The following is a 22,644-nucleotide window of genomic DNA, read 5'->3' as shown; positions in this document are numbered from 1 at the left end:
AGTCTGTTACCATAATAATATCTAACTACTTGGGCTTAGAAAAATGTATCTAGTATGTTCACTATATAGTATGCTTTCTCAGGGTGCTATAATTTTGATGAGTAGGATTTAGAGTTCTGATAAAAACAGAACTATCCCAAAATTGAAGATCCAAAGCATACAATTCACCCACCATCTGGCCCAAAGTCCAGATTCACAGAACCATCTCTGTGCCTGCTGCCTCTCTCATGGGGACAACCCACTCACATCTTCACCTTCAGCCCTTCCTTCTCCCAGACCAAGACTCTTTGTCTTTAGCTTCCCTAGTTGAGACGTCAGAGAACATTTGTAAACTTTGCTACCCTCCCTGACCTCCTCCATGTCTGTCTTGGTCACTTCCAACTCTGGGTTCCCTGTGGTCGCTCACTGACAGGCACCAAACCACAGCCATCAGGATCCTCTGTGGGAACATCTGTGAGAAACCCGGCTCTCGCCACTGCTCCGTGGCCCTGTGGTCCTCTCCCTTTCAGAGTTTCCACAGCACTCATTTAAAGCCATTCACTTAAGTCTTCAGTTCCACCCACCCTTCTCAGAAGTGGATGTTATGAGAAGACCCAGGGCCGCTGGAATGAAGATCTACTCTCTGCATCAGACAAAATGGTTGTGCTATCACTTCCTCTGAACTGCTCTGCTGTTTCAAATGAACACGTGCTCTCACAGGTACTCCTTCTGTCTCTTTCAGGACCCTGAATTCTGTCTTCCCCATATCTTCACTACCCTTGACTGGAAACAACAACATCTAGACTTTCTTTTCTTTCATGGCCAGACCACTAGAAAGAATAACCTCCACAGGTAAACCTGTACAGCCCCTCTCCCAACCCCAACCTCTTCCTTCTGAAATATTCTTGAGCCCTTCCAACTACCAAGTCCAGTGCCTTTTCTGGGCCCAAATCTTTCTCGGCTCTCCTGAGGCAGGTCAGAGTCAAGGCAATCAAAACTAGCCTTAGTATTCTTCCCTTTCCTCATTCTCACCATGGCTGACTGCTTTCCCATTTCCCCCAGTTAACTCAAAACCTCTGGTTACCACAGGCCCAAATTAGTTAGCAAATCCCCTTCCTGCATCACTGTTATGTCTGCAACAGATAGCTCTTCCCTTTCCACTCCCCTGGAAGGCTGCTCAGGCCCTACGACTTGAGTTAACACTCTGTACCAGTCTGCTAACCACTTTTTCCCTGTCTAAATATCCTTTTGACACTCTGGATTGCCTAGCAAATCAAAGTCAAATATTTTTGTCAGAAAATTAAGAAACTCTAAGAACTGACCATTACCTGTATTTCTAGGCATCACAACTTTCCTCTCTTCCATTTTCATGTCATATATTTCACAACACCTCTGAACTCTGGGGAAGTGCATAGTTTCCAGAACCCACCCTACACCTGCCCCCTCCCCCATCCCTGAATCAAACCAGACTAGCTACCTGTAGTGTTTACACTGTCTTCACTTACTTAAGTTTTATTATTTTTGGCAAGGACATCATTTTTCCCTATCTTCATAGCTGCAAGTTCTTTATTCCTTCTCTCAGCTTCCAGAGCTCAGATATACCCATCTTTTTCTTATTCTAAAGTGCACTTATATTATGTTGCCTATACAGCTGCCTAGTTGTCCCAATTAGATGTCAGGTTTGTGAGAACAGTGATGCTAAGAGCTTCTATAATAACAACCCCCACCATCACCAGCTCCTATCATATTCCAGGTCTGTACAAAACACATAACTTCATCATCTCAGCAGTCCTGTAGAGGCTGTTTCTACTTTCAGATGTGATTATATAACATGCCTATGGCCAACAGCTAGATTGTGGTAGAAGTTGAATTTACACTTGTCTGACTTCCAATACCATGCTCTTAACGACTGTGTGGTATTTCTCACCATCCCTAGGCTCTATCAACACCGCTACATAAAACATCTTCTCCTTATATCCTAGTATGTGGGGTAATTTATTCAGGTTCCCTAGGGTTGCTGAGTCTGCATGATCAATACATGCATTTAAGGGAGAGGAAATGGATTGCTTAGATTAATTCCTAAAGGATGATTCCAAAATGACAACCAAGTTTTCAAAACTCAAGAGTAAACAGAATAGCAAATGCAAAGTGAGAGAAATGGCTAATTCGCCCGGATTACGTAAGACCCTGAGTTTGTCTCTTTCTTTGGAACCTTTAATTTCAATGGCAATAAATCAAGGCCACTCCAAAGCTTTACTTAGGTCATTTAAACCATGTTTAGAGACAATCTCCAAAATTGTCATTTCTGAGGCTTTGCCATCAGCCTGGGCGATCAGGATAATTGGACTCTGCTGACAGCCAGGACCAAAGGAAATGTGTAGTCCTCCTTTTCACAGGAACCGACTAGTCACCCATGGCACATACAGGTATCCATGCAAAGAAGGGTGGTGCTTGTTGCTCACTGTAAGTAAGCAGCTGAGGGCTGTAATCCGCTGAGAGAAATGTCATCATACAGCTCAAATCCCATCACCAACAAACACCGTTACAGCAGAGATGTCTGTATAACAAAAACCCTTTCAAGATTTGGCTGACAGCCCCATGCACTTTGTGAAATATTTGATGTGAGACTTGGAGTTCACAGTAATGGGAATTGACCTATATCTCCAAAGGTAAGATTTGAATGATATCATCTGCAACTCCCATCCATGATACCATGAGTTAGAACGATGTACAATCTATACCCATGAGTATAAAAGCTAAGCACTAAGGCAGAAATAAAAATCAACCCTGCTCTTCAAGGACATACTGCCTTCTTTTACTTGGGGTGCACTCAGGTAAGGGAGGCCTCAGACCAAGGCCTGAAATGGAGCAGACCAACACTGTGTGTGTCCCGTCTCGTTAAGAAGCAGGGTGTTCAACTCTGTGCTGATTATTAGCTGGGTAAACTGGGCTCCATGTCTTAGCTTTTTCTATGCCTCAGTTTCCTCATCTGTCAAGTGTGACTAATCCTCCTGTTAAAATTTCAGTAAAAATTAAACTTACAGTAAGAATGACAATAAGATAACATGTCAAGCTCCTACCATGGAACCTGGTATAGTGCTCCAAAATGGTAAGTCCCTTGTAGGGCTTTTCTTTGCCCTCCCCAACTCTAGGCTAATGTACTATTTTAATGAAGTTACACCTGAGGCTTAGTTAGTGAAGTTAACAAAATGTGTAGTGTCAAAGACAGCCTGGTAAAGACATTGCTTATAAGAACACTGGGGAAAAAAGAGAGAAAATGGCAGAAGAACTAGGCCATGCACAGGTATGTACTTGCCTGAGAGGAAGGGCTTGTGGCTAAGGCAAGATATATGTAATCAAAAGTTAAACTGTAAGTAACTGAGCCTCAGAATAATAAGGGAGCTCTGATCATTACATCAGAAATCATTTTGAATATGCTGAGCAAATTGAAATTTGGAGGCATGTTATCTTAGTCAAGGGTGCTTTGCAGTCACTGCTCTAAAGCATTATTTAGCACAACTGGCCTAGTTTCCTGTGGGTGCCACTCCATATGGTGGGAGAGCCAGTTTCTGCTAACTCCTCAGGTCCAGCCCAACATATTATGTTGTCTTTCCACAGTGGGACATTATGAAGTTTAAGCAGTAACACAAATTCTAGTTTTCTCCATTTGGGAAATATGTAGGTCAATTGTTTAGCAATGTGATCAATGAAAGTTCTCCACATTGCTCTAATTTATGATTATTTCCTACTGATTTTTTAGGTATCTAATTTTGTGTTCATCAAATTAGAAGATAATCAAGTCTGTGGCATCAAAACCCAGTATATGTTCTCTTGAAAATTCTCCTGGTATGACAGACAGACAGACAGAGATAGATGACACGATTATGTTATAACATAATCTGAAAGCTTGTCTGTTTTCTTTATAAAGTAATTATTGGTAGGGTCCTTTATGATCCTTAAAAGGTTCCAAAGAGTGCTATCAGACCTTGGCAACTAGGAGGACAAAAGACAGCTCAACATGTCCCAGAGTCACAGAACACCAATGTCCAATCTTATTATCCATTATTTAGTCCTATCTCTTCACCTTGAAGGCGAGGAAAAGTCTCAGAGACAAAGATGTGTCAATGCTCACATGCTTATCTAAAGTGTACGTACATGCCAAACAATGAGCTTTTGGTGCTCTTATGGGGAGCCAAAGCAAAATAAAAATCACAGGCTGGACAAACACACCAAGGTCCAGAGATAAAGAAGCTGAGAGAGCACCAGCAAGCCAGAAAAGCCCTGGGTAGAAAGACAAGAGATCAAGAGCAGAGAAAAGAACAAAAGTACTAAATAAAGACGCCCTGATCACGTCTGATGAAGGTGAACTCATCGACAGAGATCAAGCGCTTACAAAGGATGATTCCAAAACACAGATGCTTTCATATGGCACAAAGGTCTCGGGTCTCTATTTTCATAACTGCAACCTCCCTCTCCTCTGCCCCCCACCACTTTCTACTGAAAATGGAAGCAGTAAACAGCATGGGTTTGTACACTCCGAAGCACAAGCATTTCTTAAGGTGTGCGAACTATCGCAGGCCACTAGGGTGACATTTCCTCCCCAACTCACCACCCCCCAGGCACACTTCACTTAATGAGCCCCATCTAGACCCCAAGAATTGATGCCCCTCCTAAAAGGGTACCTTTTATTCCCATCTCAGTGGTATCATACTAACTGTTTATAAAAGCATTGCAGTATCCCCACAGGCTACAGAAAAGTGAAATGCAATTCTAATTACATGGGCAAAAACGTAAAAGGCAGGCATCGAGTTAGCGCCTGAAATGCAAGGCTGAGAAACACTGTTCCACAGGGAGACAGGCATTCCACCTAGAAAATCCTGCGCTGCCTAGAAAGTGACCTCAGGAGAACAATCACGCGCCTGGACAGAGGCGCGGCAGGCTGGCTCTCCCGCCCGCGGCTCCTCCCTCCCTCTTCCCAGGCCTCCCGTCCACCTGTCTGGGAAGCTGCTGGGGGCAGGGGAGGAGCTGGGCTTCCGGCTGGGGTACAGGGCCAGCGGGCAGGCTCCCACTAAAAGTCCTCTGCCGCGGGCGGGCGCTAGGCAGCCCGCAATGCCCCATGCCCACCACCCTGCGCGATCCCCGCGGTCCGCACCTTTACTCTGGGGAGGGTTCTGACTCCGGTCCCGGAGGACGTTGATCTGGTAGACGGCTCCGTAAGGCTCAAAAAGTTCTTTCAGCTCCTTTTCCGACCAGGACCGGGGGATCTGTCCGACAAACATCTTAATGGCATCTGGGTCTGGTTGGTCTGAGTGATCCAAAGCGCCGTTCATCTTGTTGGCTGTGCCGTTACTGTCAAAAAGGGAACCGGGAGCCAGAGTTAGCGCTGCACGAAGAGGGACAGGAAGAAAAAAAAAATGGGGAGGGTGGGGACGGGGAGGCGGAAGGAGGAGGAAGAGGAGCACGGGGCAAAGTGCCTAATGAGTCGTGGAAATTTGATGAACTAAAACAAAGCACAGGCACCATTAGGTTGCTTCTCAGAGGCAGTGGCGGCTCTCACTGCAGGCTGCGGTTCAGCACCGCCGCCCCAGCACAGGGCAGCGCCCCGCCGGCTGTCACCCGGGGCGTGGACATCTTGAAACCCCGGCTCTGGAGGCAGCTGCAAGTTAAGTGCAGGTCTTGCTCTGCAAGGCTGCCATCAACACATCCGCAGCGTTATCAACCCCACACTGGCTTTCGTGTGCGAAGAAAGGCAGGGCTGGTTTCTGCTGGCTTTCCCCCTCTCCCACCCCCACCCCTCATGGAGGTTTTTGGAAGAGAGGAGAGAGGTGGTAATAATAAAGTCACATGAAAAGAAAATGAAACACTTGGCAGTTCGTCAGATGACTAATGCAAGATGCTGGTGATGAATTTGCAGAGTGCGCGAGGCATCCATGTGTGCATCAAATTAGTACGTTGTTGCTGCTCAGAATGGAAAGTGCTCGGGCAATGCGGATCGCGCAGCCGGATTGGCTGCCCACCACGGAGAAAAGGGCCAGGGCCGGGAGGGGGCTCCCGTTTAAAAAGCACATTGTTTATGGGACCCAGGCACAAAGGGTTTAATTCAGAGAGGCAAAGGCGATCTCAGAATTGCCTGCTTTGTGCTGGGGGGGGGGGAGGGGGGGATGCAGCCCTAGAAAGTTGAGTTCCTACTAAAGGACACTGAATATTTCAAATCTTTCACACTCCATAAATTGCTCTCTGTATATCTGACTTCCAGATGTTGCACTTGAGTTCTAAACAATCACACGTTTGGGAGAGAAAAGAGGCAAGTCTGCCTTCTCCTAGCTTCAGTAAATATTTGGAGCTGACACAAAGAGCAAGTACATAAGCTTTTACATATCACCCTCCCTTCATGCTGTTTTCCAAAAGCCCCGTTTGGAGGAGAGAATGCTTGTGGAGAGCAAACCTTCCTTCCTAGTTACCAGCTTGTAATACGACCATGAAGGTGTTCACTTTTGACTTGGATACCATCTATTTGAGCTGTGTAAATAGGAAATCAAAAACCACATCCGCTTTTCATTTAACCCCCTTCACCCCCACCCCCAGGTACCCTGAATCCATCCACCTTACTCTGCCAAGTGACAAGGCTGAATGGCCCAAGAAGCATTCATTGCACTATTAAGCTCTTGTTCTTAGCTTCTCAGCCTGTGAAAATAAAATGCACCTAAATAAATACAAACCTGGCTGACAACATCTACTGGCTATGTCTCCTGCCATCCCTCAGCCCCATCCTCAGGCCACAGACAGAAATATCAAGAAGGGACCACAGGGATTATATCTTTGCTACAAATGGCAGGTGTGGCCTTGGAGTTTTAGTAGGAAGGTATTCAGGGATGTTAAGTAGGTTTCCTTATCTGGTTAAACAAACAATCAAAAAGCTACCAGAGCACAAGAAACCTGCTGCAGAACCTACCTAGTTTAGTCCTGAGTCCTTAAAAGGAAAGAGAAGGCAGTGATGGCTAGAAAACAAAGAAACTTATGGAAAGGAGAAATTATGAATTCAATTTAATCCACAGAGGAAAAGGATGGTAAATACTCTCCACTGGGTCCTGGCTTCAATTTCTGCTGCTTCTTATTCCCTATTTTACTGCTTTATTTTTTTATTCTTGAGAAAAACAATCAGATTATCTAACTTGAAGCACTTTGAAAGCTTTCTCTAATCAACCTTATTGTTATAAAAATGTTCTGCTGAATAAAATATTGAGCACAAATTTGTCTTTCAACAATTTAGGTGTAATGTGGTGCTTGTTTGTATTAGTGCTCCTTTGCTTGTCTGGTTCTATGCACCTATACTCCCTTTCAAGTCGTCCTTTGAGAGTCAATAAACACTTTAACCCTGTGGAGCTGACTTTAGCAGATGGAGGTGGTGGAGCCCCATGCAGAAAAGAATGTGGTGTTCACAGCCTGCTGATAGCTGAGAGTGTGGCAGGCCTTTTCTGGGACAGGAAGGACTTGCGGTGACTGCTGACAATCAGCTAGAATTGAAAAGAGGAAGGCATTGCACCAGGTCTCTGAGGCTCACAGAAAACGGAAGTTCAAAAAAAAAAAATGCGTCTACTGCATCATTTCTGAACAGAGCACAGTGAACACAGTGGTGGAGTTATGTGAGGACCTATTAGTCCTAACTTCTACACTTGGCATTCTAGAGCGAATATCCCTTAATGCCTCTCCACCTCCGGGGCCATTTTTTTACTTGCCCTGTTCCCCCACCCCCACCCCAAATACTCGCTGAGGGTACTGAAAGAAGGGAAACAGAAGTGGAAACTGAGAAGAGGGCTTCGATCTTAAACCTCTGGCCTTATGCTGGCGAGTGCGGATTTACAATCCCGCTCCCACAAGTCATCCAGGATGTTTGCAGCCCTCATCGCATTCTGAGGTGGTGGGATGCCAGGACTGAACGCTCTGACACTACACCACATCTTGAGTCCCACGTGTAGTCCAGGACATGGCAGAGTAAGTTTCTACAATCTTAGCCATATTAATGCCTCCAAGGCATCTGAGAAGCACTCAAGTTGAGTGACTGTCACAAGGCTACTTTTCAACCCAATTTTTTTTCATGGTATAGACTCCAATACCATTCACAGCCTAAATTAAAAAATAATGTTTATTTTACTGAGCACTGTGGTAGGTGCTTCACATACATTAGTTTGGGTCAGCACTACTACCCGATACAAAGTATTATTTTTCTAGATGAACATATCTAGTAAATAAATTCCTCTCTTGAGATTGCCAGTTTATAAAATGATAGAAGCAGAATTCAAACGCAGGCCCAGTGGACTCTAAATATTTATAACCTATCATGTGGCCAAATACTGTATGTGATTGGCCTTGGGCTGAGAGAACAGTTCTTTATGTACATATCTACGAATATACACAGTTATGAGGAGGCCTCCTGTGTCCCTGGGTCCCACTGTCAAATCAAAGGCAGCACTGAAAGGAATATTCACCTTTCCTCTTTCTGTTTGAGGGAAAGGAAGAGGCAAAGGGCTCAATTTAATAACCTGTTAATACTACACCCCACCCCACATTTTCTCAGTAATGGTATAAAGGTGTGTCCAACACCATGGCTTTCCTTCCTCTCCACTCACGGCCGCATCCGTGAGAACCTCTCATTCAGTGTAAACTTTCTCAAGTACTTGTCATAGGTAAATGACTGTTACAAACATCTGCATGATGCTATGGACATGAAAATCCCTTACATGCATCTAACAGTGTGTAGTTGTGATACAAATCGTCAACACAAAAGCACAGCTTCCCCCAAAAGCTTCTGAGCAGGGCAGGTGTAAACTGCATTGACAGCCCAAGTTGCTGAAGCCTGTATCGTGTACCTCATGGTATGGCCACAGTCATACGAATGCATGACAGCTGCTCTGGACTTCCAACTTTGCTCCTACCTGATGCTCTTTTTGAGTAGGTAATGGGGCTGCAGGTGCTGACACTTCTAAGGAAACCAGAAGTATGCATCTAACAGTTAAACCTTTCCAGGTACTTGACAGAAACCAGAGAGTGCCACAGTGCTCATCTCAGAGGGGTATTTATGGGTGATTACCCCAAATTTCAGCAAGACCATCAGTAAGATCTTCTATTTGCTAGAATATGATTGTGGGCTCAGAGTTCACTTCAGAGACTAGTTCACTTCTCTGCACTCTCCAGCCATAATCAGCATACACAATGCAGGAATTATATTCAAATGCTAATATTTATGGAGGGCCCACTGTTTGCCAGAAAACTTTGCCAGGAACCTGACGTACATAATCACAACAGCTTCACAACAGTGCTAGGGACTTATGGCCATTTGAGGCTTTAGGCACAAGCACATACATCTCTGCTGGAACCTCACCTACAAATGGCAACAAGCTCCTGAGCGCCAGTTCTGCCTTGACTCTTGACAAAGAGCCAACTTCTAAGACTCCTCCAGGACCGATGCAACGTGAACTTGAACCACAAGTTGGAGAGCACCAAGCCAGCAGACACTGGTGACATCAATCTCTGAGCCAAGATGAAAATACAATGCCATTTGGAGGAAAAAAAAAAGAGTGCTTACTCCTTGCTTTAAGCACAGGCATTGACCTACTTCCCTACTCTATTTTCTAGTATAGAGAACTAGATCAAGACAGGATATGCAAAATCTTCTGAGGCTCCTATGAGCACTATAGTATTATGAAAATTAAGAATTGATTTGATGCATTTGTATTATCATTATTAATTCTAGGACAACAGCTTTTATAAAGCCCAATGAATTGCAGTTTTCTTTTGGAAAATGGAAACAAAGAACAGATATTTTTATTCTTTCATTTTCTTCCTCGGCTATCAACTTTTTGCATTACATTTCCTTTCTATTAAAAGAATGACAGGGCCCTCCCTGGTGGCACAGCAAGTTAAAGCACAGCACTAAGAAGCTAAAGCCACTTCAGCATGAGTTTGATCCCTGCCCCGGGAGGTGACCACATGGCATGGTAGACCTCTCCTGACCCACCTGCTGCTCCTCTCAGCAGTGTACTTTGTTGATCTGCCTGTTCTGCTCCCCACTCTGTCTCCAGTGAAGCTTCTCACTCTGCACTCTGGCCTGTATCCCAGTTCTATATGCATAAATAATTTTTTTTTAAAAAAGAAGGAATGACAGGGCCCTCCCTGGTGGCGCAGCAGGTTAAAGCACAGCGCGAAGAAGCTTAAGCCACTTCTGCAAAAGTTCGATCCCCGCCTGCCCGGGAGGAGATCCACATGGTGAGGCAGACCTCTCCTGACCCACCCGCTGCTCCCTTCAGCAGTGTACTTCGTCAATCTGATTGTTCTGCTCCCCACTCTGTCCCTGGTGAATCCTCTCACCCTCCGCATCTCTGGCCTGTACCCCAGTTCTGCATGAATAAATAAATCTTTAAAAAAAAAAAAGGAAGGAATGACAATGTAGAAAATGGGTATGAGGAATGCCAAGTGGCTGTAAAACTTTTATTAATTCTGAGGAAAAAAAAGATACAAAATGCTACCTCGTCAGCAGATATATAGCGACCAATGCCAGAATTACGTAAGAAGATGCCTTTGGTTGGAAAAAAATTTTGTGTGAAGAAAGGTAATCTCACTGATAATTATCAATAATCTTATTATTTCCACTTTTTTCTTTTTGACCTTTCTGTGTTCCTTTGAATATGAGTGTGAGTGCTGAATGACTCAGTGTGAATCTCCTGTCTGAACTTTCCTGTCCATGATGGGGCCACTGAACACTTGATAATGTGGCTTGTACAACTGAGAACTGAATTTTTAGCAATTTAAATATCCCTAAATAAAAAATTCTCTTTGTCTTTTTGTCTTTTTTTAAAGTTAGAGCTGACTTGAGATTTACCAAAACAGGTGATTTCACCAAGACAACTCTGCTCTGGGAAAATAAGAATGCATGGCCAGAAACTCCACAGCAAGTCAGCAGGACACGGGGGTACATGGAGCGGGGTCCTTGCCTTGGGTTGGCATACTTAAAACTGTGGGACCCCAGGCCAGTCAGGTACCACTCTGTACCTCAATATCCTCACTGGTAAACTAAAAAGAAGAGTTTCCTTATGGCTCTTAATGTCTGTAATTCTGCAAACCAGAGTTTGGATGAGGATGATATACCAGGGAGGTGATTTAATAATATCAGCAGCTGCCAGAAGCCTTGGGGTGATTCCTGTCTATGTTCAGAGTAGTCTTCTGGGGGGTTCCAGGTGATTAAGGCACAGGGACTGAGATGTCCCCTATACTCTGGAGAGCAGCCTGCAGACTCACATGAAACAGCTGAGTGGCTGGTGGCTTGTAGCTGCCAGAGCATCATCTCTCTCAATTTGTGCCAATGCTCTTCCTAATGTCCTAAATGCAGTCCCATCATTTCAGTCAGCTGACAGGCCACTCTTTCAAAGGGCCTCAGAATCGGTTTTTAATATCGCTTGTGCTTAAGTAATAGCACATAAAGAAACAGGCTTTGTTGGTTATCACAGGAAACCGTCCAAGACTGAGCTAGGCGAGGCAAAGGCAGAAGGAACCTGGCTCTGGGCCTGATCCCTTCTGGCGGGAAACGGGATGGGCATGAGATTCATTAATATTAACAATCTCCTACATTGTTTGTGTTGTTGCTCTTTATTTAAGAACACAATTCTCTCCTCAATAGGCTGGCAGTGTGGCACGTTGGTGGACAAGTCTGCTGGGAGCTGTGGCCCTCTCCCACAAAGTCCCCAGTCACTTAGCTTAGGAAGGGGCATCAGTTGTCACCTAACCTCAGGCTGCCTGGGAACTGATTCTCCCTTTGAAGATATGTCCCTTGAGGGTTACCATGCAGCAAACCTCCATGTGCTGTGATTGCTTTTACATGGCACTGAACTGACACCACTATGCTTAATAATACTGAATAATTTTGCTGAATAATTTTGGTAAACTTGGTAACTCTCTAGATGTCCTCTTCCTCACCCAGAAGCCAGTGATACTAATGGTGTTCCTGTGTTTCCCTGGAAGCTCTGGTTACTGTAAATCACGTGTTGCCAGAGCTTTGTGAGTCACAGCCACAGTTATGGAACAGGGCCCCATATCTGAGGTGAGATGGCTGGAGAGCAACTGGTAAATCCTCACAGAAGATTAACTGGAGCAAAGAATACCCTTAGCAGCTAGGAAGAAGCAAAGCCTTTCTCCCTACTGTCAAACTGAATACACATGAGCTTGCCCTCCACTGGAGAAGAGATTCCACTTTTCTGGAAGAGCCATATATATAGTATGTTCATCATATGCTTTGACAAAATTTGAAAAAGCCTATGATTTATTAATAATGTACAGGGTATGGATTCAGTCAGGGATGACTAGGAAAGGACACATTTGGAATGGGTATTCTGCTGGGTGGCTGGAATTAACGATGGATTATGTTTGTTACAGGTCCTGAAATGACACATTTGCTAAGCAGGGATGTGTTGGAAACTGTCCCTCCAAAGGAGGCCACGTAAACACAGATGTTTGGACTCTCCCAGTAAATGGAAAACCTTATTACCTTATCTCAACTTGACTGCTAGTAAAAAGCAGAAAGCTGGAAAACCCCTACAAAGAAGTCAATTTGGAGGCATCCAGGGGTACCTGGAGACTGAACATACAACCCCCCTCGCTGGGCAGGTAGTGAGGCATCTGTGCTGGAGAGCCCCTCCCAGGGAACTCATTTCAGTTAGTGTTTTATCAGAAATAGTCCAGTGGACTTCAGAGCAGAGAGGAGGCATTTTCACAGGGAGAAGGCTTTTAGATGAACTTTTAGAAATGGCAACAGGGAAATAATCATCACACAGATTTATATGGGGTCTCACATTTTCCAAGTGCTCAGGAGCTCACATTGATTAACCTGGCATCCCCACCCCTGCGAGGAGTCAGTAGCACCCCACCTTCAGCTTACAGAGGGAGTGGGGCAGCTTGGCTCTTGAGGGACACCTTCCCTACTCCCAGTCTGATTTACCTGCCTATGGCTACATGCCACAGAATTCACCTGTTTGACATAGATTTTCCAAACTGAACACTGAGTTTTAACCAACATTGTCTTCCATATTCATGTTCTAGCAGTGGGTAATGAAAATCAGGGCCATATATTTTGAGTACAGACAAAATGGAGAGTGTCTGCTCTGCTGTGTCATGAGTTTAGCAGCTTTTCTTCTCAAGGCAAATAACCCCTGTTTTCATGGCCAGTTAAAGTATTCTGTAAGACCTGTTTATGGAAAGCAAGATGGCTGGACTCACAGCAGTCTCTACTTACTGAAGAAATACTGGTAGTAAAAGCAGATGATCCACCGTTGTGGAAATTCAAACCCACCCTAGGTTTATTCTTACACAAGGTCTTTATCTTTCCTTCGTGTTATAAAAGGTATTGCAGAGGTGCTGTGTGTTAGGCACAGAACCAGATTTGAAGGGCAGATAGCTGAAATATATATATACGCTTAAGTCTCTCAGAGTCAATTAGAAAAGATGTACAGATACAACATAGAACCCAAGTACAAGATGATAAACAAAATAAAACAATATAAGGACCCACAATAAACCAGCAGTGAATGAGTAATTTGGCCACTGGGATTAGGGATCCAGCCTTCTAAGCTGTGCCACAGAGCCATGATCAATTTTTTAAATAGTATCTGAAAACAACCAGGCCAGAGAGGACAGGCAGTGGTATTTCATGGAGTTACAATGAGACAGAAAAAAAAGAGGCTCTAATGAGGGCGCAGGGCCTTGGAGGGCAGCAGTCCCAAGGGTCCCAGGGCCCAGGAGGTGGAGAGGTATCGAGCATAGGCCCATGCACTGTACCTGTGGTCCTTCCCCACAGAGGCTCATGATGCCATGTTCGAGGAGCCTCTTGCAGGTGTGCAGCCCCTTCCAACCCCACTCTTCCCACTGGCATCTGGTACCCTGGACTAACTCTCAAGGAGGTCATGTACTCCTTAATGTTCCTGTCACATTACTTATGTGAAAATAGATTCCGGTCTTGACTGTGACCCTCCAGTCTAATCTATGGTTACTGCTGAAAGAATGCTCTAGCACACTAACAGTTGACATGTCTAAAAATAATCTTCCCCTGTCTTCTTTTCCTCCAGTTAGGTTTCAAACCCAATATCTCTGTTATTCTTACTGGCTCAAATAGTACCCCAACATCAAATCTGAGATCAGGATGAACTGCAGAGAACACCCACACACAATGCAGATTTACTGCTCACTTGGAACACCCCTTCCTCTGATATCTGAACCAATAGAAACAATAGTGAACTGACCCTTCCAAACAGGTACAGAAACAATAATTCACAGAACCCCCACCCCCAATCACATACATGGTAAGAATGTGAAATTGTGGATGATAGGAATATCTTTTTCAATCATGAATTCAGTAAGTATTTATATGAAATCACCTCTCAATGCAGGCATTGGTCAAGACATTGGGATTTTAGCAAAGAATCAAATGGGTTAAGACTGACCATATGTAGTTTATGTTCTAGAAGAGGGCATAAAATAAATAAAATGAGTACATCTTCTGGCATGTTAGGAAGAGATCATTTCAATGGAAGAAAACAAAGCAGGCAGGGGGCCTCAGGAGCATGGGGTGCAAGGTTGCAATTCTAAATAAGGTGCTTAGTGCCAGCTTCATCAGGAAGCCTGCACCTTCAGCTCAGTATCAGCATATTCATATTTTCTGAATGAATGGATTTAATATAGTGAGAAGTCTTAAAAGTTGTAGATATTAAATCCCACATGATGCAATTTGTCACCATGATTATAAGCAGCCATGTTACTCCATGTGGCACTCTTCTACTGAATCTGAGGGTCAATGCATCTATCACAGATGAGTTACTGAGTCATGTCTTTTTTTCTGTAAATGCCTGCTGGGTGCATTTGCTCTGACACAGCCACCGTCTGAATTCTGGCAATCATCTTGTGTTGGAATCACTGCAGAACCATTCAGGGGGTAATCCTGCTTTGGACTAAAGGTCAAAGACTTCACTGACCTTTGTGCTCACCTGGCATGCAGAACTCTATCTACCCTTCTGTTAAATATTGATTATCTGTCCATTCATTATTCATTTTATCATTTATCAATGGGAACATTTAATAACAGGCTGGTCATTCCTCAGCCTGATTTTGGCCTACCTATCTGGGCCATAAATGACATGTCATCAAGGACTACAACTGATATTGAATGCCAGCCTGAGGGAGGCAGCCAGGAGTGTGAGGCTTGATATAAGAACATTGGAGATTAGCAATGCCACTGTTTCCTTCCACTGATCTGGAAAGCAAAAGGGAGCTAATCATGTCATATTAACAAGAGCTGTTGAGCTCAGGAAATACAATCTGCTCACAAGGAAGATGATCTTCTGTGGACTAACAAATGACTTTTTAGGCGTAGGTGGTATTTTTTTCTGATAATGCCATGAACTCATATACTTGGGAAATGCCAGCAAAGGAATTAAGTAAAAAGGGACCATGGAATAGTCAAAGTGTAGGTCACAAGGTTTCTGCTCTGATGTCCTGGTCTTTCAAACCCTTTGGAGAGTTGCTCATAACCTAGTCCTCAAAGATTTCTTATTTGATGTTGCTTTTTCATGGTTCTGAGGAACTGCATTTCAAACCCACACAAGATGAAAAGTAGCAAACAGGAAAATGGGGTTGAGATAGTTGAGACTATGGAGAGGTGACTGGCAGACATGAAGACCCTAAAAGCACCAGCAGTGGAAAGCCCACTTGTGACCGGGAGCTAGCTTGGATCTGCCAGAAGTCCCAAGGACAGCCACACCAGAGAGTAATTATTCTGCACAGACAATCTTGTCTCAACTAAAGGGTCACATTATGTTCAATAAATTTTAAGAAGGCAGGGAAATATATAATTTATTGTTCAGATTCCTTCTAAATGAGACAATTAAGGGGACTGGTGCCTTAAAGGAAAAGCTTCCAGCTATCTTGCAAACTTAGCCAATTAGACTGACTCTGTCCCCAGGGGCTCCAGGTATTTGAGATTTGACTTTCTCATTCTAGCACTACAGGGAGCATCATAATTCAAGATTTGTGTACTAGCTATACTTTGTTTTGCCAAGACGTTTCAGCTTTGGGGGTTAATTTCTACTACATATGCTGCTCTGTTTTTGCTTGCCTGCTATTATTTTTGGTGTGTGCCTTGGCTGGAAGGGAGGGGCATGGGGACCTGGGGAGGAGTGAGTTGTTCCTACTAGGAAATTGTTTTCCTAAAGCAAATAATTTAACACTGATCAAGAAGTAAACTTTATTCTCTCCTTTCAAGATATCATAAAAGATGACATTTGAGGTATGAAAAAATGGAAATAAAAGGTCTATAATAGATGACTGTGATACCATTCAAGGAACTCATCATGAGTTTTCTAGAGTCTTTCTATCCCAACATAAGAAAAGGCAATAGGTATTATACAGTGATTGCACTAAATTCCTAGACAGCAATCTAAAATATTTACCTCTCTGATCGTCTGCTTAAAGAAATTGCACAAGTAATGGAAAAAGAACACTACCAAGATAGTATGAGTACTAATGACTTCTACAGTTCCACATATTCACAGCTTATTGTGAATGTTTCCCTACGACACATACACATGTGCTAGCCTGCATTGCTACACAACTACAATCAAAAGAGAAAGTTCAAATGACATTCAACATTGCTAGTTTTTAAATCCCTAAACCACATCTTAGGATGAAATCACTACCAAATACCATGTTTTGATTTGGAAATCCACACCCCTCCCAGCACCCTGCTCCCACACACAGGATGTCATAAATTCCATTTAGCATCTTAAATCACCAATTAAGATAGAATTTGAAATTTAATTTACTTATTTCTTTCAAAATACACCAGTAGCTATACCCTCCTAAACAAATAAGAATAAAAATAAGATGATGTGCAAAATTATAATGGCTATTATCCTAAGAAGCAGAATATCATTATATCAAAATTCCCCATAGCTGATCTTTTTTAAAGCCATTTCTTCATTTTTTGACACTACATCTGGCACAATGAATACAGATGATCATTTGTTTATATATCTGTCTAACTGCCTTTCCCAAACACAGCCAGATGGAGTCTTTCAGAATCAAATTAATTTCAGATTAATTCACTCTGGACTGACTCCAGTTTCATGACTCTTCGCTTTCAGGCACCAACCAAATTGATGTGAAGTCCTGAACTTAAAAGAGTACAGGTTCCTCGATATCAAGGGGAAAAACAGTACAAGCCTGTCACTGCTCCTCTCGTTCAGAAAGAAATCTACTCAGGACCCACAAGCTGCCAGTTTGAGGCCTGAACAACATTTCACACTGTCAAGATCACCGAGGAAGAATTTCCTTTTGGGTCTAAATAGGACCACAGTTAATTTTACATCCAATATTCATAACTTCAGATCATTCCAGTAAAAATGAGTGACCTAATTACTAACATTAGAACCAATGATGCTATGGTAAACTCGGCTTGCACGCATCATCAGAGAGGACCTGCGAGGCGACAGAGTTAATTCTAAACACCCAAAGTGCATATTCTCTCTCTCTAGCTGTAGCTACTGAAGGAACTATAAACAAATGTAACCAGGCTTTGCATGCTGTCAATCTCGGTGGATGCCTTTATTATCGTACTTGTTTCAATTGCAATTTGGGTTTCCATGGAGACACAACAGTCAGCTCTAGAAAATTATAAGATAAATGTCAGGCAGTGATAACGGTGTTAATGAAGCTTCGGTGACAAGCAGCTCTGTGCTTCAAATAATAAGCTTATTTCTATTAGCATATGTATAACCTGCCCCCCAAAAACTGAAAAAGAATATTAAAAATTAAATATCTATTTATATTTAAGAGAGAGAGGGATGAGAACTCTCTACAGTGGCTTAAATTTGGAGGGCCAACCTGAATAAGAAAAATAAAGAAGTAATCGCTGGTTTCTTGGAAAAGCTAGGCACCAGCCATGGAGCTCAGTGATGCTTTAGCTGAAACCCAGTATTGCCCAACTTCACCCAATAGTACAATTTTTTCTTAAAATGCGCTACGGCAACCACACTCATTTCTGGAAACAAAAAACCCACCTCACCAAGTCCAACCATAGCTGACCGGGAGTCTCAGAAATAAATGCCACAACCAACCTCAGAATAACTGCTTCACATCCTCAGGTTTTCTCTAGATTGCTGGATAACCAACAATTGATTTGCTAGAATCCAGAACCCAGAACCACTCTTGATGAGTCTCCATGTAACTTAGTAGCCACACATGTGCCACTGAAATTTTACCATGAAGTATCTGTCAGGTCAAATAAATGATAATTCTACAGGTGTATAGATGTCTGTTGTATTCTGAATACACAGCCTGAGAATGTGGAATTGTGAACTACAGCACAGTTCAAGGGAAGAATCTTCAAAAAGAAATTCAAGGAAAGATGTTCCCTTTTATTTAGGAAAATCTGATTTAGGAATGGAACAAAAAATTTTTCTTTGTAAGCCACCTCTTTAGGATCATGAAAAGTTAAAAGATGATAGTTTTGTAAATGAGTCTTTCCACAGAGACTTGTATACACTGCCCTCTCCTTCACAGATCAAACCATTTGACCTTGCCATGGGGCCCATCATTATTTGATTCATGCTGCCATGTTTTTTCCTTCATTTATTTAACTGTTTCTTTGAGTACCTACTCTGTGCAGGCTCTGTGCTTAGAACACAGAGATGAATAAGGCATTGTCACTGCTCTCCAATTTCTCATTGCTTAGTATTTTTGTACAGCTGAATACTCAAGGTCGTAAATGAGAGGTCACGTGTTCTTTTGTTTTTGTCCGAAGTTTGGCTCAGTTTTCTCCTGATGCTCACTGCAGCCATCATGTTGTAAGTTACGGCCCCAGCACCCATGTGTCTTATACCTGGGAATTTGTAGCTTTTGATCCCCTTCCTCCAAGTTCTCTTCCCCACACTCCTCCTTCTGATGACTACAAATCTGATCTCTTTTTCTATGAGTATTTGACTTTGTCTGACTTAGCATAATGTCCTCAAGGTCCAGCCATGTTGTCACAAATGACCGGATTTTTTTTTTTTTTTACAGCTGAAATGGTCCACTGTACAGTGACTACATGCCTCTGGTTTTCTGGCGCGAGGCAGTCCTATCTGCTACAGCTCTACACTGGGCACAGCTTACTGCTCGGGTCTCCTTTGCCCACCTGTCTCAATAATTCGCCTGAGCTGCTGTAACTATAACCTGAAGGATGAACAAACCACGACACATGTATTTCTCTGGAGGCTGGGAACTCTAAGCCTCCAAGGTACTGGCAGATCTGGTATTGGGAGAGGTCACTACCTACGTTTTTTTCACTGTGGCATTAGGTGGTAGAAGGAGTGAGGGGGTGTTCTGCGCTAATCCATCAAGAGACCTCCACCCTCGTGACCTAACACCTCAGGACCCACCTCCAATTAGCAAATTGGGGATTAGGTGTCAATACATGAACTGGGGTGGGGAAGGACACACACAAACATTCAGTTCACAGCACATTTGTTTGCACTCTCGACTCCATCTCCCTCCCTCCCCCACTCCACTCTTAAGCTGGAAAACCAAAGGAGTCAAACCAAGGTCTAGGATTTAACTCAGTCATGGTGCAGGGCAGGAAACTTTAAAAATGGAGCTTTGGTTTCCCCACAAAGTGTTTCTCTTTCTCCATGGAATGCTCTGGGTAGCTCCACATCCATGTGGCTGGGCACAACGTTCCAGGGCTGGCTCCCACTTTGAGGGGCAGCTGCCACTCCTAATTCTGTACTATCCAGCATGTGCAGAGGGAGACCCAGGGGTGGTGGTAGATGTATGGACAGCTCCCACCTGAGGCTCTGGTTGTGAAGAGCAAGGCTATGCCACATCCCCCTCAGCCCTGACCTACACTCTTTCTACCTTGGTTCAAGTCGCATGAACATAAAGACCCAGGGATTCAAGTCAGGGTTTGAGTTAGAAGAAGCCCCGTCATACAGATATCTTCGGAGTCCTTTTAGTTGAAGGCTCAGCTCACCAGGTATAAAGATCCCCTACTCTCTGGTGCCCCTGCTGGTTCTCCAGAGCCAGGAGCTGTACACAGTGCTCAGTCACATCCAGGGTGCCCATATGTACATTGTAGCTGTCCCGCAGGAGGGTAAACTGAAGGAGGACCCCAGAGACCAAATCCAATTCACCTCTCTCAATGGCAAGGACTTAATATCCTTCGGGCAAAATAAAACAACACCAAACAGCCCCCAAACCAACCTATATATAGCCACATCCCTCAAGTTCTCTGGTCTCTTCTTCTGTTATCAACCCATGGAAAAGACAAAGAAGGAAAACAATTCAAGAGCACAACATCTTTACTAGGGACTAACAGGTCATCTGAATCCAGGGGATACACAGGAGAAGTTATGAGGTTTAAATTTAAACATTCTTTTGGAACTTAGGCACCTGAGGTTGAAAATTTTCCAGCTGTAAATCAAATCCTAATGCTATGTTACTAAAAGCTGGGGGAGGAAACATGTGTGGTCATGGAAACAGAACAGCATGTCTTTGTCTAATCAGTTAAATATTCCCATTTTAGGAGTTCCCTTTTGATTACTACTCATTTACTTCTGTTCCCATTAAAACTTTTCATGATTTCACATCATTCTTGAGAGTAAGGACATCAAATATTAAAACTGGAAAGTGCACCTGCAATTATTACCATGGCATTTTTAAATTATTGAAATAATTACTGTTATCTTTAATAACAACAACAACACAAAGCATATTACGCTAGTTCTTCAATTTGAAAATGACAGCTCCAAACTGGGGCAACCAAAATTACAATCATAATTTTCCTGAATTGACAATATTTGCTAAATAGACTCCTTGAAGAGAAGGGAGTTATACATGTGGGAAATAAATAGGAGATTATAATTTAAGCATGGCACAGCTTTAATAGTGATTTCAAAAGTGAAAGCTGAAAACAAATTGCTGCCTAGTTTTCTTGTTGTTGTTGTTTAATGTTGAGAGGTTTGACTACATTTAGGCAGTGCAGCTTTTGCTGATCTGAAAGCCGGGGGAAACTAGATTGTATGGAAATACAGAGATACCGCCTGCTCTGCAAGGTGTCAGAAGTGATCTTTTAGATTTTAGGTTTGTGTGCTAACAGGGCGATCACATTCAGTAATTTGAGGAGGAATTCCCAGATCCAGAATGTTGATGAAATATTATGGAAGAAGCATATCTGCACCAGAGTGGAACAGCCAGTAAGTGCCTGCAAGGCATGAGGTACCAGGGCTCCCAGTACCGTTAACAGTGGACAAACCTGCTAGACTGGAAATGGCGTCACAGCTTAGTGACTCCACCAACACCTTAATGGCCGGACCAGTGGCCAGACCAGTGATCCTGCCTTCGGCTCAGTGCTGATTTGGAAAATCATGATGTTTGTGTGTGTGAGTCTATGTGACTGAGAGAAAGCAAGGCTGTCCGGAAAGGCTCAGGTCTCCTGTTTCTGAAAATAGCAATGAAACAGAAACATGACCAGTGGCAAACCCCAAACACTAAGCAGGGACTGGATGCTACAGAAATGTTAACGACAGTCAACCAAATTGCTATGAGAACTACTTTAATTCCCCTCCCAGATCACACGGCATCGATTCTGGGAACCCCATTTCCCTGGGAAATAAAACTGGGTTAGGTTTTTCAGTGTCCACGATATTAACAGATTTTTGGAGGTCAGCAGGCCAGAAATACAAATCAGTAAAGGCAGGCTTAGGAGAGGGTGTCATCCTATCGGGGAATCCAAAACGGAGAGATGACCTCTACCTGCATCCCTATAACCACACACATGCCTTGAGGTCAGCTTGTTTTGAGATTCCCACACACAGGTTTCATTAGCAACCCCAAGCATCACAATCTCCACGGACAACTTGGCAACGTTCCACTTCAGCACACAGGGGCCAAGAGAGCAGAACAGAACCTGGCAAGGTGGAAACAGCAGGAGCACCAGATGTGTCCTGAAGCCACACTCGAAAGTGCAAAGCCTCGGCTATTTTGGACACGGCTTCTGGAAATCCTGCATCCTCTGGCCACTGGGCTCACATTCACGCATTTGTATTTATAGAGAGGGTTTGTTCTTCAGGAATTTTCACATAATGAAATAAAATCTAAGGCTGTGGCTTCAGTTGTGTGGTAAAATAAAATTGCATTAGCTGATGGAGGCAAGGGATCTCCTTAATACCAGATTAATAATTTAGGTGCGGGAGGGAGGCACTGGGCACAATCAGACCGTCCCTCTGGTAGCTGATGGCTTCCTCATGATAAATGCATTCTAACCGGGAGGAAGCTCAGGCGTGAACCCAGTGATGAGATTTACTGAGGCAATTTTTAACTCACCAACTGACCACTATTGACAGGTGACTAGGGTTGTTTGGGGGCTTGTTTTGAAGACAACAATCAATAAACAGCAAAGGCAACCGGCCTTGCTAGAGGGAGGTATTGCTCTTTTTTCCTTCTTAATTAACAATAACATTCAAAACCCTGACAGAGAATAATGGTGAAATAAATTATGGAACCACTTATGTATGAAACCATACATTATTAAAACTACTCTAAATGGGTCCTTAATCTAAATAAAGATGGCCACGTTAGGAAGCAGAGCATCTCAAG

The 22,644-nt window shown here is 43.4% G+C and overlaps 1 protein-coding gene across 4 annotated transcripts in view; it reads right to left on the bottom strand.

Annotated features, from left to right (window-relative positions):
- CELF2 (CUGBP, Elav-like family member 2) overlaps positions 1 to 22,644 on the bottom strand; it is a 278,195-nt gene that overhangs the window by 142,500 nt on the left and 113,051 nt on the right. For 2 of the 4 annotated variants that reach the window (XM_004691238.2, XM_012731295.1), the window contains exon 2: positions 5,132 to 5,328. In XM_004691238.2, coding sequence (XP_004691295.1) covers positions 5,132 to 5,328 — 197 coding nt within the window. Of the gene's footprint in view, positions 1 to 5,131; positions 5,329 to 5,499; positions 5,729 to 22,644 lie in introns of those variants that run through there. The other 2 variants (XM_004691241.2, XM_012731296.1) reach the window with 2 other exon arrangements.

This window comes from Condylura cristata, unplaced genomic scaffold (genome assembly GCF_000260355.1).
Source record: "Condylura cristata isolate star-nosed mole 26May11 unplaced genomic scaffold, ConCri1.0 scaffold00030, whole genome shotgun sequence".
Classification (NCBI taxonomy): domain Eukaryota; kingdom Metazoa; phylum Chordata; class Mammalia; order Eulipotyphla; family Talpidae; genus Condylura; species Condylura cristata.
The sequence above is the reverse complement of the archived record's forward strand: the minus strand, read 5'-3'. Positions and strand labels throughout refer to the sequence as shown.